The sequence below is a fragment of the Lissotriton helveticus genome, chromosome 9, assembly GCF_964261635.1.
Source record: "Lissotriton helveticus chromosome 9, aLisHel1.1, whole genome shotgun sequence".
Taxonomy (NCBI): domain Eukaryota; kingdom Metazoa; phylum Chordata; class Amphibia; order Caudata; family Salamandridae; genus Lissotriton; species Lissotriton helveticus.
Window position 1 is genome coordinate 1,081,443,648 of NC_136070.1, and position 16,345 is coordinate 1,081,459,992.

The 16,345-nt window shown below is 45.1% G+C and overlaps 1 protein-coding gene across 2 annotated transcripts in view; it reads left to right on the top strand.

Annotated features, from left to right (window-relative positions):
- The window catches only part of EOGT (EGF domain specific O-linked N-acetylglucosamine transferase), a 161,149-nt gene that overhangs the window by 89,304 nt on the left and 55,500 nt on the right, over positions 1-16,345 (top strand). For both annotated transcript variants that reach the window (XM_078661478.1, XM_078661479.1), the window contains exons 7-9: positions 15-109; positions 191-295; positions 10,121-10,227. In XM_078661478.1, coding sequence (XP_078517604.1) covers positions 15-109; positions 191-295; positions 10,121-10,227 — 307 coding nt within the window. The remainder of the gene's footprint in view (positions 1-14; positions 110-190; positions 296-10,120; positions 10,228-16,345) is intronic.

The following is a 16,345-nucleotide window of genomic DNA, read 5'->3' on the forward strand; positions in this document are numbered from 1 at the left end:
TTTTTTTGTTTCAGGCGGATTCGATGCTATCTTGTTCAAGCAACCTTCAGAATTGCAGAGCAACAAACTTGTACTTGGATTTAAGATCTCCAAAAAGAAGCAGCGAAAGGTTAAATCAGCATTCAGTTTGCATACAATTTTTTTTAATTCATCCCTGCAATATGAATCAATGCATTTTTTTTTATTTTAGATTTAAAGAAGATTTTTTACGAAGTGGTGAAATTGGTGGGCAGTGCAACCTTGATGTTCAAGGGCTGATGGATCAAAATCAACGTAAAAGCCCTCTGCAATCTTGGTACGGTTTCATTTTCCAAAACTGAAGCACTTAACCATGCTTATGACTGCAAATTAGAAGAGGTTGAATATGAAGGTGTTCAAACACTTGTATGCCAATCCCGCTTTGGGGGAACAAAATGTGGCCTACTCCTCCTGTATGAAGTTCAGTAATGCACGCCCCTGCCATCCAAACAGTAAATGTACAGTCTGCTCAACAGAATACATTGTATACATCAAAGGCAGTAGCACTGCGATCTTCTTCCACACAGGCAGCATTAGTGTTATTGATCATGATAAACCCTACTTGGTGTTCTCCACCTTTAACCTTTTTTACTTAGTACTTGTGCTGTGTGTCACTCCTACACAGTTTTGAAAGGTTTCCCCTTCTCCAAACTTGAGCTCTAAGTCAATGAAGCAGAGACCGGTGATATGGAAAGGAACTCTCCAGGGAAAGACTGACGATTTGGAAGATGTAAACATAATTAAGAAAGAAAAAGTGAAGGGTTCTCTCTGGACTGGATTATAGTTTCTCCTGCTAGACCTGTCCTAATATTGATAATTTCAAAGTAATACATCAGATAATGAAAGAGTACGTGTTGGTCTGAAATATTGAGATAATCTTTCACTTGAGACTTTGGGTTTACCTAAACATCCAGATCCAGTAAAGCAAAGAACATTTACAAAACGCGAGTGCTACAGAAAACGTCTACCACACATCACAGCCTGTAATAAATACCGAAAAACAAATGCTCTGCCTACTTCAATCCATTAATCAGTTTTAGACCTAGTTAAGATAACTGTTGTCATCTAGAAATGCACACTGATATTTTATGAGTCTTTTGAAGCAGGGTATGTTCAGTGAACATCCGTGGCAGAATATACTCCCATGTACTTATGTACATTACATTTTCCATAGACTACCTCCCTTTGGTCTCAGTTACTGAAATCAGTCATGCCTCTGTGTGAAGACGAGATAAGAAAGTGCTTTCCATTTGAATGACAATGTGCATTGAATTGACTTGACGAACTCTTGGATGGGCAATCATGAATTACAGTGAGGTTGACTTCATTGTCGTGACCTTGTACTAGGGGGAGTGTGAGACTAATTTAAGTCCTGATGCTCTCTATTTGTGGCTAGTATAACAGTGTATAAAACTGATTTTCTTGAAGGTAGAGATGCACTGATGGAAGTGAGCTTGTATCACAGAGCTCATCACACAAGCTGATCTGAAAGATGTTAAGGCCGAACTGCTTTGAGACACTTTTAACTTGAAATTAACATTTTTAGCAACTGTTGCAAATGATTATAGGAAAGGTCATGATTGTGGTAATAACGTACATAGTACATCCAAACTGGCTAATCATATTCTTTAGGTCTCGCCTACGCAGCGCGCATGCGCTGCTTAGGGAAAAAGACCTTTAGCAATCGTTTCGGTTTTTGTCCCAGAAACGTGCATGCGTTCCATTGCCTTCAATGGCAACGCATGCACGTTTGGCGATTCCCTTGCGGGAGCGTGCTTGACACTATATTTTTGAAATTAACTTACAAACACATGGCGCCCCTTGCTCGCTCCCGCAAGGGAAACGCTTTGTGTGCTGTCAGCCGCACTCCCCTCAACCCTCCTACTTTTGGCGCACACGCTTGATATTTCTGGTTTATGGAGGACAAAAGAGCCAAGTGAGCAAATTTGTGACTAAACTGCTGGAGCAGCGGCGCCACCTACTGTCAGTTCGAGCCACTCAGCCTCTCTATTTTCATCATAGACGGGGCTTTGGTGTCAATTTGTCGTGACTAAGTTCTGACCGTTTCGTATCGTTAGAGTCAAACAACTCATCCAGGGTAACTGGTTAAGCAGCGACCCTGGCCATATCCAGTACCAACCAATCTTTGTTAGTATTCTAAGATTCCCTCGCTGTTGCACTTTTTGATACTCACAGAGGTGGCCTTTTGGCTTTAAAATTTGTGTCATTTGCATTACTTTTAAACTTTCAATGCCCTAGGCTAGCTTTTTCCAAACATTTAAAAGGTATGTTAACCAGGCCACCCCTATTGGTTTCCCCAAGTGATTGGTTGCTTTTTAATTTCTTTTGGCTATTAAACTGTGTCTCGGAAGGGCTCTGAATGGGCTTTAACGTGCGGTTCTTAGGTAGCCAGCTCCTTTTCCTCCCAGTAGGCCTTGTCCACAGTGCAGATGACTTTCAACTAAATCTGTGCTTTAACTGCAGCCAGTGAAAGGATTTCAGGGGAGGTTTGATGTGATGTCGACCGTTTTAGATTTCAAGCCACTTTTGCCTCTTCAGGTCTGCACTGTCGGCATCTACTGGCCTCTTTGTGGGTCCATAAAACACAATGTTACAGTAGTCCAATGAGACCATAACTAAAGATTTAATTATCTCCACTTTATCACTTGTTTGGAAGAAAGGAGACAGGAGAGCCGAAGACGGTGTCGATTTGTGGAGAGACTGACTAGTAAGCATCAAGTAAACGGTGGACATTGATAAAACAAAACAAGCATTGGCATAGCCAATAGATCTCGCCTTTGGGGCCTTATAAGTCTTTAGCCATGCAACAGTTGATGTTGTTGCTCCAAGGATATTGTGCTGGTTCACTAAACAGTTATATGGTCCCAAGGGCGAGACCTCTTGGCTTTGCCAAATGCTTTTTTTATTAAGTAAGGGATTGTGCATAGGTTTGTCTTGTAACCATGTGTACCAGCTATGTCAGACAAGTGATTGGATCAATATTCTTTGATCATATAGCCTGGGTTGAAGTTTGGCTGAAACGAATGTCTGGCCTGCTAATGGAAGGGAGTCTCTCTTATTGTAATGAATAGTGTAGAGACCTTTAGATGTGGTTCAGGCCACCAATAAGTGGGACTAAGAGTGATGCAAGGTTCGAGGCATGTGGGCTGCTGAATTCATATCTATAGCATAGATCGCCGCCTAGTGTTGGGTCCGGATGATTGCACATTGTTGTCCTGGAAGAGTCTTCGAAGTATCACGAGATAGGTGGCTCCTCCCCTGGTCTACAGTGCGCATGGGCATCGACTCCATCCCCAGATTGTTTTTTTCCGCCATTGGGTTCGGATGCATATTTGATCACTCAAGATCGGAATCGATAGAAACTTTCCTTTAGGCCCGAAGGCCTTTCCTATAGCATCGGTATTGTCTTGCGTTCGGTGCCCAGCTCTGTTCCGGCTCAGTTCCCGAGTCAGACATCCAGAGGAGTCGCGTGGCTCTTCGGTGCTCGAGGCCCAGTCAACGCAACCAGACTTATTCAAAGACCCATCATGGAACGGAGCCCGTTCAAGAGGTGCCCCGTGTGCAACTCGAAGTATCCCCACATCGATGTCCACCCGGTGTGCAACAAGTGCTTGTCGCCGGATCCCGATGAAGCCAACTGTATGGCTTGTTCCCGTTTTCGATCCAAGAAGACGATTCGACTTAGGCACGTGGCGCGCCAGGAGGCCCAGCAAGATGGCCCCTGACCCGGTGAACATTTTCGAGGGGGAAGAAGCAGACGAGCAGGAAGATCGAGAGCCGATTTTAAATCCAGCGGTGGAGATCGACTCCAACTACGACACAGACGTCGAAATGCTCGATACAGAAGACGTCGTCGACGAGGTAGGAGACGACAATGAGGCCTATGGGGCCACGGAAGATAGCTCAGGTGAAGAGCTATGCCCTGTTCGAACAATCACTAAGGCTCAGGTCGAGGGATTGCCACATGGCCTTACCCAAGATCTTGCACCTGGATCCACGGTCTCGCCTACGGGCCCGGCTACGGACACTTCTACGGAGCCGCCATTGGTCAAATCGAAACCGAAAGTGAAAGCTTCGGTCTCGACAAAACCGAAAGTGATAGAGGCGCCGTCGAAACAGAAAACGCCTGTCGCTTTGGTCGCCTCCACGTCTTCGGACCTGACGGGGCGGCCGAAGCCGAAGAAGGTTGTCGATCCGGTGAAGTCGCTCAAGGGCGTCGAGCCGAAGACTGGGGCACCGAAACAGATTGTCAAGGCCGCCGACCCGAAACCGTCGGCGACGAAGGCCGTCGACACGGACACAGGACTCGGAGCTCCAAAAGCTGTCGATCCTGCACGTCGGCCGGAAAAGGCCAAGAGTACTGTTACACTCGAGTCGGCACATGCTGGGGGATCGAGAGCACCTGTCGGGTCGACGAAACCGTCCGCATCCTTCACGAAGCAGGTGTCGGACTCGTTGCAACGCATCAAGGACAAGGCTTCCGCGGTCGATCCGAAGGATACTTCCACCCCGAAGCCCGCTGCCAAACCACCAAAGTCAACGGCGCCTATCCAGTTCACGCTGCCGCCGAAAGTGGCGCCGAAGGCGTTCGCGCCCAGGACGATCGTCGACGCGTCCATGAAGGTGTCCACGGGGCCGAAGCCTACCCCTGCAGTTGTAAGCACAAAACATCGACAACCCCTGCTGGAGGAGCAGTCGGAACAATTTATCGACGCCGACACCGGTAAACTTTCCATCTACAAGAGAAAGCTCACACCGACACAGCCTATGGAGTCCTACACAATTCCTTTGAAGAGGAAAAAGGCTTCTACGGATTCTCCAGTTCTGGTTGAACTGATTACTCCACGGCCTCGGGACACTGCTCCAACCTCGCCCACTTACTCAGATGTGGAGGCTGGGGAAGGGGACGATGAGGAGTACAACTTCCCTGCCGACACTGATCCTGAGGATCACCATGACTCATGGGCAGATGCTGGGGACACGGGGGATCCGCAAACTGCCCCAGACACAAGTATGTGCCGTCAAAACCTCACCTACTGAGGATTCTGCGGCATTTAATGTACTAATTGAGAGGGCAGCTAAAAATCACGACGTCCAGCTGCATGCTGACCCTATTGAAGTGGACTTTCTGTTTGATACCTTTTCCACCTCTGAAAAGACTGTCAAGACTCCGCCAATGCTGAAGGGTGTTTTGAAACATGCTGCAGACATTTTTAAAGAACCCACACGGGCCAGGGTTATAAACCCCAGAATTGAAAAGAAGTATAAGCCGGCACCTGGCGACCCTACCTACATCAAGGGCCAGTTGCCGTTGGACTCCCTAGTTGTTTCTAATGCCCGGAAAAGGGCAAATTCACAGTCTACTGGTGATGCTCCTCCGCCTGACAAGGAATCTAAGGTGCTAGAAGCATCAGGGAAAAGGGTGGCGGCTCAAGCTGCCAATATCTGGCGTATTTCTAACACGCAGGCGCTCTTGGCCAGATATGACAGGGCTCACTAAGATACACTTGAGACCCGGTTACAACATTTGCCAGATGAGTATAAAGAGGCAGCGGAGATGCTCATTCAAGAAGGGAAGCTCATCTCAAATGCTTCTATTAAATGTGCATTGGACGCAGCGGACACCGCGGCCAGGTCCATTAACACAAGTGTAATGTTGCGGCGTCAGGCCTGGCTCAGAATCTCCGAGTTCAAACCAGAGATACAAACCACCATCCTCAATCAGCCTGTAAACCCTGATCACTTATTTGGACCTGAGGTGGATACCACCCTGGAAAAAATAAAGAAAGACACCGAGACTGCAAAGTCCATGGGGGCTCTACAGTCCCAGCAGTTCAGGGGTAGTACTTTTCGTCGCTCAAGCAATAGAGGTGTTTCCAGAGGCCAGATGTCCCAGCAAACACAGTACACTAAAGGTGGTGCGCAAACCTCTTTCAACAAACAGAGTAGAGGCGGCTATCGCGGCAACAGCACCAAGGGCAGAGGTCGTGGAAACAACAACTCCCGATCCTCCGTCACCAACAAACAGTAACGCCTTGTCACTGCCCCCCGACCTTACAACACCTGTCGGGGGAGACTCCAACAGTTCCTGCCAGTCTGGAAATCCATCACCAAAGACAGGTGGGTCAGAAAACTTATACAGTACGGTTATTGTCTGGAGTTAACGTCCACTCCACCCAACATCCCACCAAAGCACTGCCCTATGTCAACAGAGCATTTGCACTTATTGCAGCAAGAGGTGCTCGTCATGCTGCAAAAAGGGGCAATCGAGCTTGTGCCAGTGGAGCAAAGAGGCTCGGGAGTGTACTCCCTGTACTGCTTGATCCCAAAGAAAGACGGGTCCCTGCGACCCATACTGGACCTCAGGCCCCTAAACCAGTACATTCTCTCAGAACACTTTCACATGCTCACGTTGCAGCAGGTTCTTCCGTTGCTCAATCAAGGGGATTTCCTGGCAACGTTAGATCTAAAAGACGCATATTTTCACATTCCACTACATCCATCACACAGAAAATACCTCAGATTCACCATTCAGAAACAGCATTACCAATTCAAGGTCCTCCCTTTCGGAGTGACCACAGCGCCCAGGGTGTTCACAAAATGCCTGGCGACAGTGGCTGCGCACCTCAGGAGACAAAACGTTCACGTCTACCCTTATCTGGACGACTGGCTTGTCCAAGCAAAGTCAGCCCAGCAGTGCGCTGCCAACATGTCCCACACCATTCACCTTCTTCACGATCTGGGTATCTCACTGAATTATCCGAAGTCGCACCTCCAGCCAGCCCATGTGCGGCAGTATCTGGGCGCGACAATAGATACTCTGGCAGCCACAGCTCAACCAAATTCTGTGAGGGTCAACAGCATTCAGTCGCTGATCCAGAAATTCAGACCGCAACACTCGCTTCCACCACGAGTATTCATGCAGTTGATAGGCATGATGGCCTCCTGCATCTTCATAGTCCCGCACGCGAGACTACATATGCGTCCGCTTCAAGAGTGCTTGGCACGTCAGTGGAATCAGGCTCAAGGACAGTTGAACGACCTAGTGTTGGTGACCGGTCGGGCATACAACTCTCTGCATTGGTGGAATCCACACAACCTTTGCAAGGGCCGACCGTTCCAGGAGCCTGTTCCACAGATCATCCTAACGACGGACGCTTCTCTCCAGGGTTGGGGAGCTCATGTACTCCACTACACAGTGCAGGGACTATGGACAACACAGCAAAGGAAGATGCACATCAACCACCTAGAACTGATGGCAATCTTCATGGCGATGAAGGCATTCAAGGTACATCTGTGCAACAAAGTCGTGTTGATCCGGACGGACAACATGATAGCCATGTACTATATTCAAAAGCAGGGAGGTACACACTCTCCACAGTTGTCTCATCTGGCTCAGAGCATGTGGAAGTGGGCCATTCAGAGGAACATCTTCCTCATGGCGGAACACCTCCCAGGCAAGGACAATCAGATGGTGGATCTGCTCAGCAGGTACAGCCACCAAATGCACGAGTGGGAGATACATCCATCAGTACTCCACCCGTACTTCCAGCAATGGGGTCATCTAGAGATAGACCTGTTCGCCACAAGGGAAAACGCCAAATGCCAAAGCTTTGCCGCCAGGTTCCCGCACCCACAGTCGCAGGGCAATGCGATATGGATGAACTGGTCAGGCAACTTTGCGCCCGCTTTTCCCCCAGCACCTCTAATACCGCTGGTGGCACGAAAGCTAAAGCAACACTCGATGACGCTCATCCTGGTTGCTCCAACGTGGGCCCGCCAACCATGGTGCACCACATTTCTAGAACTTTCCGTGGTACCGCATCAAAGGCTGCACCTCACACCCAGACTTTTGACGCAGAGCCATGGCGACATTCAGCACCCAGATCCGCAACAGCTCAACCTGGCGATCTGGCTCCTGAGGTCTTAGAGTTTGGCTACCTCAACTTACCTCCTGACTGCATGGATATCATACGGGAGGCAAGAAAGCCCACCACCAGAGCATGCTACGCAGCAAAATGGAAGCGGTTTGTCATTTATTGCGTGGAACACAACATTAACCCGCTTGACGTATCCACGCACAACATCATTTGTTATCTGCTACATCTTTACAAATGCAATCTGGCATATGCTTCCATTCGGATACATTTATCCGCCATAGCGGCTTATCTCCAAAACAGGCAGCATCTCTCCCTTTTCCGAGTGCCTGCCATTAAAGCTTTTCTAGAAGTGCTCAAACGAGTCATTCCTCCCAGGACCCCACCTGCTCCTGGATGGAATCTTAATGTGGTACTCACCCGACTGATGGGTCCACCTTTTGAGCCTCTACACTCATGCGAGATTCAATCTTAACATGGAAAGTGGCTTTCCTAATAGCCATTACGTCACTGCGACGTGTTAGTGAGCTCCAGGCGCTCACTGTACAAGAACCATTCATACAGATTCACTCCAACCGGGTGGTGCTACGCACTAACCCTAAATTTCTTCCTAAGGTGGTTTCACAGTTCCATGTCAATCAGACTATTGAACTGCCTGTGTTCTTCCAAAATCCAGAGACAGTGGCTGAAAGAATGTTCCACACTCTTGACGTCAAACGAGCTTTGATGTACTACATTGATAGGACCAAAGATTTTAGGAAGACAAAACAACTCTTTGTTGCCTTTTCTGCCCAACACAAAGGCAACCCCATTTCCAAAGCAGGTATAGCCAGGTGGATCGTTAAGTGTATTCAAATTTGCTATCAAAAGGCTAAGCGCACTTTAACGGTCCCCCCCAGAGCCCACTCCACCCCTAAGTTGGGGGCCTCCATGGCTTTCCTTGGAAATATCCCTTTGGAAGACATTTGTAGAGCAGCCACATGGTCTACCCCACACACATTTACGAAACACTACTGTGTAGATGTGCACTCCAAGCAGCAAGCAGCTGTAGGGCAGGCTGTTCTAAAAACACTTTTTCAAACGTCTGCAGCTGGCACAGGCGGCCGCCGCTAATAGAGGGACTGCTATACATTCTATGCTATAGATATGAATTCAGCAGCCCACATGCCTCGAACTGAATATGCTACTTGCCAGTATGCATCTGTTCTTGGCATGTAGGGCTGCTGACATTCATATCGCCCGCCCTCCTTCCCGGTGCCTGTAGCGGCTGCAAAATTTACACTTACTCTTAGCATGGCCATCGCTCACACTGTTACACTCCATCTTCGCCACAATGGCTAAAAACAAACTGGGGATGGAGTCGATGCCCATGCGCACTGTAGTCCAGGGGAGGAGCCACCTAGCTCGTGATACTTCGAAAACTCTTCCAGGACAACAATGTGCAATCATCCGGACCCAACACTAGGCAGCGATCTATGCTATAGATATGAATGTCAGCAGCCCTACATGCCAAGAACAGATGCATACTGGTAAGTAGCATATTCATTCTTTGCAGGGGTTTGTGAATGAGTAGGGAATTTGGGGTGGTGGTGTTTGCTCTGTCATATCTGCTTTCAAGTCATACCTGAATCTGTTATAAAAAGGTTGAGCTCTAGACTTGACGACCCAGCTTGTTACAGAGTTTGTTCCCCTAGGTCTTTACTATTTTTTCCTTCTTATTACTTCCATCTTGTCTTGTGAAGGAAACTAGCACGAATTTTTTATGGTCCCTGTGTCCTGGAAGATGCCCGATTTTGGTGGGGACTGGAACATGTTTCACCTAGCTTTGTATAGGAAGCATAGGATTTTGTAGAGAATCAGAGTCAGTAGGAAATTATGGGTCTTGTGAGTTCTAAACAATGATCTTTATGAAGAACAGGCAGATATTGTCAAAATCGTCCTCCCATGAATTTTGCTGAATGTCTCCCATCTTTTTTTAACCTTTGTTCTTTTCCTGAGTCAATCAAGCTTTTGATCTAATCTTTATGCTTAACTGGTGAATGTATTGCACGTTGAACTGTTGCAGAATGTGTCTAAACCAATATAAAAGCACTTCAGTTGCCTTTTGTTTTGTGTTTGTGAGGAGGCTTCTAGCAAAGTAACCAGATACTTAAATTCAGTCTCACAATTAATAATAACACCTTGATGTAATTAAATAATTACAGGTTTGCAGAGCTTCAGGCATATACGTCCCTGAACTTATCACCCATAGAAGATGGCAAATGTGATCTCATTGTTGAAAAGCCAACTATTTTTATGAAGTTAGATGCAGGTAAGCAATATGTTTGTGTCATTATATATAGTAAAATTGGACTGCATTTTATCTAGGCACATTTCTTCTATATTAAAGAACAGCACCAGGAAACGAAAAAGTAAATAATCCTTAAGTATCAAATGGATGGATAGTTTTAAGGAAGATCCTTACAAGATAATTTAAAGAGGGGCCTGTATCCAAAATACCCTATGTTCTTGTATAGTATGTTGCTAATAGTAGAACTTTCTAAACCATATTTAGTTATGAAAGTCGTGACTTTTCCATGAAAATGGTAGTAATCGGATATCCTCACAGCTAGTTCCCCTTATCTTGATTTTTCATTGTTATTAACATTATAATTACTCCAGGAATATGTTGATGAATCCTGTTCCCTTAGGTAGGGCCAGAGTAACAACTCTGCAAGATATGTGCTACTTAGAGTGTGAGGATTCTGCTGGGCCACTGACATGCAGTGCCTGTGGCCATTACCACTTAACGCACCACAGCTCTGTTGGTTGAATCAGTTAGCATTGTAAAGTAATAACAGTAATAAATGAGCCTTTCTGCTTTGTAAATACCTCATGTTCAGTGAAGGAATTTTGGGAAACTAAATTGTGTCCCAGCCTAGACCCGTAGTTGGAAATGAATGTCACCAAGCTCCTTGCATACACTCCACCATTCACTCTGCATCACATCAGTCCTACCTACTTGCAGTCCTTAGTCGGTATGCAGGATTTCATACGGTCAGGGTCATTTATTTGGACCCTGGGAGCTCGCCTATGACCATATAATTACTGGGTTCACTGCTCACTGCAGTGTTCCCCTTGCAGAATAAGTGTCTCTACCAAGTTAAGCCATGTGTCAGGAACTTCTGCCCCTGGATAATAGATAGTAACCAAACAGTCCGACTGTTTCATTTGATGCTTATGGAAAGGATCGCAAAATCCACTACAAACATTACGAACTTCTTATAATAATGCACCACAGTGTTTACATTTGAATTGGCTATATCCCCTAAAAAAGCACAGGCTTTTCCTCCTTTAGCAAAATGCTTTTAGGTGGGGTGCAGCTTGGTGAGAAGCCTTTATTTAATGTTAATCTTGATGCTTTGTGAGGTAAATTAGCAGTAAATACCGAGGGACCTCCCCCCCCCCCCCCCCATATGTTGTTTAAAACTTATTTTCATGACAGGGCACCGAGTCTCAGAGTCTTTAAATGGTTTCCATCACATCTTTGTTGATGTGGTGAAAGCCAATCCGATTTTATCTCAAGATCTGTTGGCTCCACAGATCCTCTGCTGCGTGATATATACATACATTTTAAACCTTCATTTCTCTAAAACTGCTGAACAGATTTACACAAAAGCGCAAAAAGCACGCTTTCTGGAACCAAGATCTAGCTTTCTGCCTAATGTGGTTTAATTCTAGTCAGTGTTTTTTGCAGCATCGTTGTACAATTTCTGTATGGGAAAATTAATATCTATCTAGTTCATCCAAACAATGTTATTCCATGTAACATCAGAGTTCCACTCATAAGTGGAGATAATTCCATTTTATTCAAATAAGTAGGCAAAAGTAGCATTCTAGTTAGGTGGAAATTTCAGTGACAACAAATATTTTGAATTCAAAAAGCCTCTGAAATTCACCAGTTATATCTCAAGTAACTAGAACTTGTTCTCTGAAGCACCCATAACTTGTGCCTCCGTCATTCACAGTTTTGTCATCGATAATGTTATTTCAAGTGTTGCAAGGTTATTATCAATGGGTTATAGAACGTGTGATCAGTGATGAAATATTTGGGGTAATTAGCTATGCATGGCAATGGCGCGAGTTATAGTTACTTGAGGGTACAAGTTAATAGTTACTTGAGATAACTACAACTAATTGATTTTGGTGGGTTTTTTTAGTTTAAAATGTTACATTGTCACTGAAATGGTCACCTAAATATACCATCACTTTAACCTTTGATTTTTTTTCCAGCGAAGTTCTAGTTTTTTTTTCAATGCAAAGTTATATTTTATTACCATACGTGCATAACCTTTGGTCATGTACAGCGTGGGGTTCACTGCAGGGTCTGGCCGCAGGCAACCCACGCACAGCCTTCCGGCATGTGCAGCGTGCTTTTAGTCTTGCAGGACCAGGCTGAACTCAGGGAGACTTACTGACTTTGTCAAAGAGTCAGAGCACCAAAATATTAAAAGTGGACCTATTGGCTTTATCAAGGGTTGATAATAGCAATACAGATAAAGCAGATCTATAATCTTCTCCAAAAATCCCCATATTTTTTATCTAATGTGTATCAACGATTCACACTATACAATGTTTTATATAAGTGATTATTATAAAATGTGTAATAGAAAAACCTGTATGACTTTCTTTTGACATAATTTTTAATATTGTATTTTTGAAAATGTTGAAAGACGCAGAAATATATATATATTTCTTGTATAAATAAATCAACATGTTTCTGAGTCTTTCTGTTAAACGTTTTTAGTCTATAAAATACAGTCGTAAAAACAACCACTAATGGGCCTTACACTCCAGCTGAAGAGTGTAGAGATCCAGCTAGGAGTGCCCTAAAAATATATGGTAAGTTCTCCTCGGGTATGGATTTAATGACCCATGAAATTGCCTGTTTTTTTTTTCTTCAATGTTACTGGAGGCAGCTACACTCCCTGCAGCACCCCACAAAATTAAAGTAAAATGCTATGTGTTGCTTCTGCCCCTTGTAAGGACACCACCAAGGTAAACAAATATATAAATAGACCTCCCGGGCCTTACGATGGGCTCCTTCAGGGAGCAGTGAATAATAAATGAGTGGCTCCTGCTGCTCGTTTATTATTCATTTTAGAAAACATTTTATGTGTGCATCAGTGTACACCAGTGGCGCCCATAACTCCTTTTCTATTTGTTTATCTGGGGGCTCCAAGGTTGGGGGGTCTCGGCCCCAGCCAGCTCACCTTGTGGGAATCAGCCATTTTTGTTTTTCTGGGTGGATGCCCTGGTGCCCACCCAGTGTACCCGCAATTTAGGAGGTGATTGGGGGCCCCTGGGAAGCCCCAAGGTCCCTCAGCCCCAAACGGGTACTTTGTGGGAGCCAGCCATTTTTGTGTTCTAGGTATGTGCGTTGGTACTGGAGCACCCCATGTTGGGGGCCGCGGGAAGAGCCTCAAGACTTTCCAGCCAGCCCCATACTGGATGCTGATGGGAGCGCCACCTTTGCTTTTCTCCCGCTCAGCAGGAGCAGCATTTTTTCACTACTCCCGCTGTGCAGAAGCAAAGTTGAATTCCTTGCCTGGGCAAGATATGCAAAAACTCTTCCAGGCATGAAACAACAGTGTTCCGGAGATAGGCTCCCAGGGACACTATGAAGTATCACACCCCAGGGAATGGGATCCTTGAGCAGATACCTGCAAGGTGATGGGGTGCGTGGCCTACCTCCCCTTTTTGTGATGGGGTACCTAGGGCCCAACAGCAGCTCGGAGAGGGAAGCTGCATGCTCCCCTCCCCATAAATTGGCATTCGATCCCAGGGACTGGGCTCCCGCGGGATCGCGCCATAAACATTTTTTTTAATTTTGGCCACAAACAAGGGCTAGGGGGGCATTTTTTCCCATGGGAGTGAGGAGGCCTAAGTCAGGAAGAAAACCCCCTAGGCCAATCAGAAAGCGCAATTACTTTTTTTTTAAGTTGGTTTCAACGGACTCTTGCAAGAGTTTCCTCAAACCCAACTGTCCAGATATGCAAATGTATTTGATCCTTAATTTCTCAAGAACTACTGAACGTATTTACACTAACTCACAAAAAGCACACTTTCTGGACCAAGATGTAGTTACTTGTCAAATTCAGTTTGTAATTCCATTCAACAGTTTTTGCTGTATCGCATCCTAAAAAAGTCAAGCTCTATAGTCTTCACTCCCCTGAGTTTCTTGCCTCTCCTTGTTCTTGGCCTTCTTTGTCTGTTTTCCTTTCCAAATACCTACGCATCTCACTGCTTATTCCATACCTGACTTACATTGCATGTGTAGATTATAAAGGTACTTAATGCAATTTATAATTCTCTGTAGTTTTTAATGTAGTTCTGATAGAGTATAAGCAACACTCTCATCTCTTCAGCTGCTATCTCGAAGGAGGAGAACAGAATCACAAATAGCCTAAATTCACCCAAGGCTTTGCACTTCCATGGTATTGATTTGTGAAATGTCTTATGTAACATATCATCTCCTGACTGACAGGGCTTTGTAACAGCGTTGGCATCAAGAAGCATTTCATTTAAACTTTTGCGATGCAAGAGGTTATATTTTCACTTAAAATCTTTACATTCAGCTGTACTAATGTCACCTCTGTAGTCCCAGTATGATAGTATTTGACAAACCTTAGGCTTTCATTCTGAGAGGGCTGGTTATCTCAATGAAGAAACAAATTATAGTTTGCGTCCGAATTGAGATTACAATTGGCTTGGTAATACTGCAAACAGTTTGTCAGGCAAAATGTAGCTGGATTTGTTCGGGGAAATCTGCACTTTAGAAGTTTTGCATCTTAGAACAGGGAAAATATAATTGCATTGTCACATCATATACCTCATTCGGAGGTGCAGAACTCAGAATAGGGAGATGGGAAGTCCCCTGTTAAATACTACTGATATCATTATATACAGGGAGAAGTATCACCTCCCAGATCACCCAGGCATGCAGAATGAGGCCTTTCTTCTGCTCTAGAGCTGACAGTTCCAGGCTTTATCCTATATGAAAATATCACAATCGGATTTCAAAAGCAATGTGATAGTAGTCTGGTTCACAACTATAAGTGTGTTCATTTGTTTTACATTAATTGTTTGCATTGAATTGAAATATATCATTAACATCTTCGTTACTGGAAACATAAAATAAAACAAATGCTCCTGCCACTTAATTTTGATCTTACTGTTCTTTATGGTTGCAGTTTTAACAGTAGAGTATTGATAGAATTAGGGAAGAGTATTTTTTCCCGAGTTTTAGAATTGTGTTTGTAAGTAAGTATTTTTTTTTGAAGGGCCATTTTTAGAACCTCAGGAGTATCTTAAACGCACGTTTGAAGGATTCTCAACAAATGCACGAGTCTTGCTTCTGTGTTGTTCATGAGGAATTGTGGGCTATAATAGGAAGAAAGGAATAAGGTCTAAAATGGGCCTAGTGTTCCCTCATCAACGAACAAAGCAAGTCACAGTGTTGTGAACTAGGCAGACATGTCAGACAGGTCATGAAGGAAAAAAAACTATGGATGCTAGCTGTACACTTATATTTTCGGGTAACAACATGCACTATATTTAGCAGATTACATTTCAATATATTTCTGAGTAGCTGAGATGGTAAGTGTTAGAAATGAGGGTCTTTAGTAGGCAGAGGTATGTACCTTTTTCCAAGTAGGGACCCTTGCTTTTAGTCAGGGTAAGGGAGTTACACCCTTAGAAAACCCCTACTCACCCCTTTGGTAGCTTGGCACGAGCAGACAGGCCTATCTAAGAGCCAGTGTATAAAGCATTTGTGCACACATACTGTATACAGTGAAAACACTACAAATGGACACCACATCAGTTTAGAAAAATAAGTAATCTTTAGCTAAACCAAACAAGACCAAAACGACAAAAATCTAACATCCAGTTATGCAAATATGACTTTTAGAAGGTAAAAAAAGTTCTGTCCATAGTAAACTATCGATGCAACACTTTCAACCCAAAGTACCTTGGATGCGTCAAAATCATAAGCAAAAACAGTCGCAGGGAAGATGATGCGTAAGTTCCTTACACTCCGGGAAGGTGATGCTTCGGTTCATTGCTCCAGGGGAGGTGATGCGTTGGTTCCTTACTGCCACACAGGGGAGGTGATGCGTCGGCTCCTTACTGGAAAGGAGGTGCTGCGTCGGTTTCTTACTGTGTGGGGAAGTGATGCGTCAGTTTCTTACTGCAACCCCAACGTTGTGGTAGATTTTGGCACCCAGGTGTGATGCGTTGTGCATCTGAGGTGATGCGTCACTTTGTGAGGCTTTGTGTCGTCCAGCGTCAGTGCCGGGGGCTGCGGAGTGAGGCTTTGCGTAGCCTGGCGGGACTCTGCATGGCTTTGCGTCGGTTCCAAGAGGCTGACAGCTGTTCGGCTGGACTTG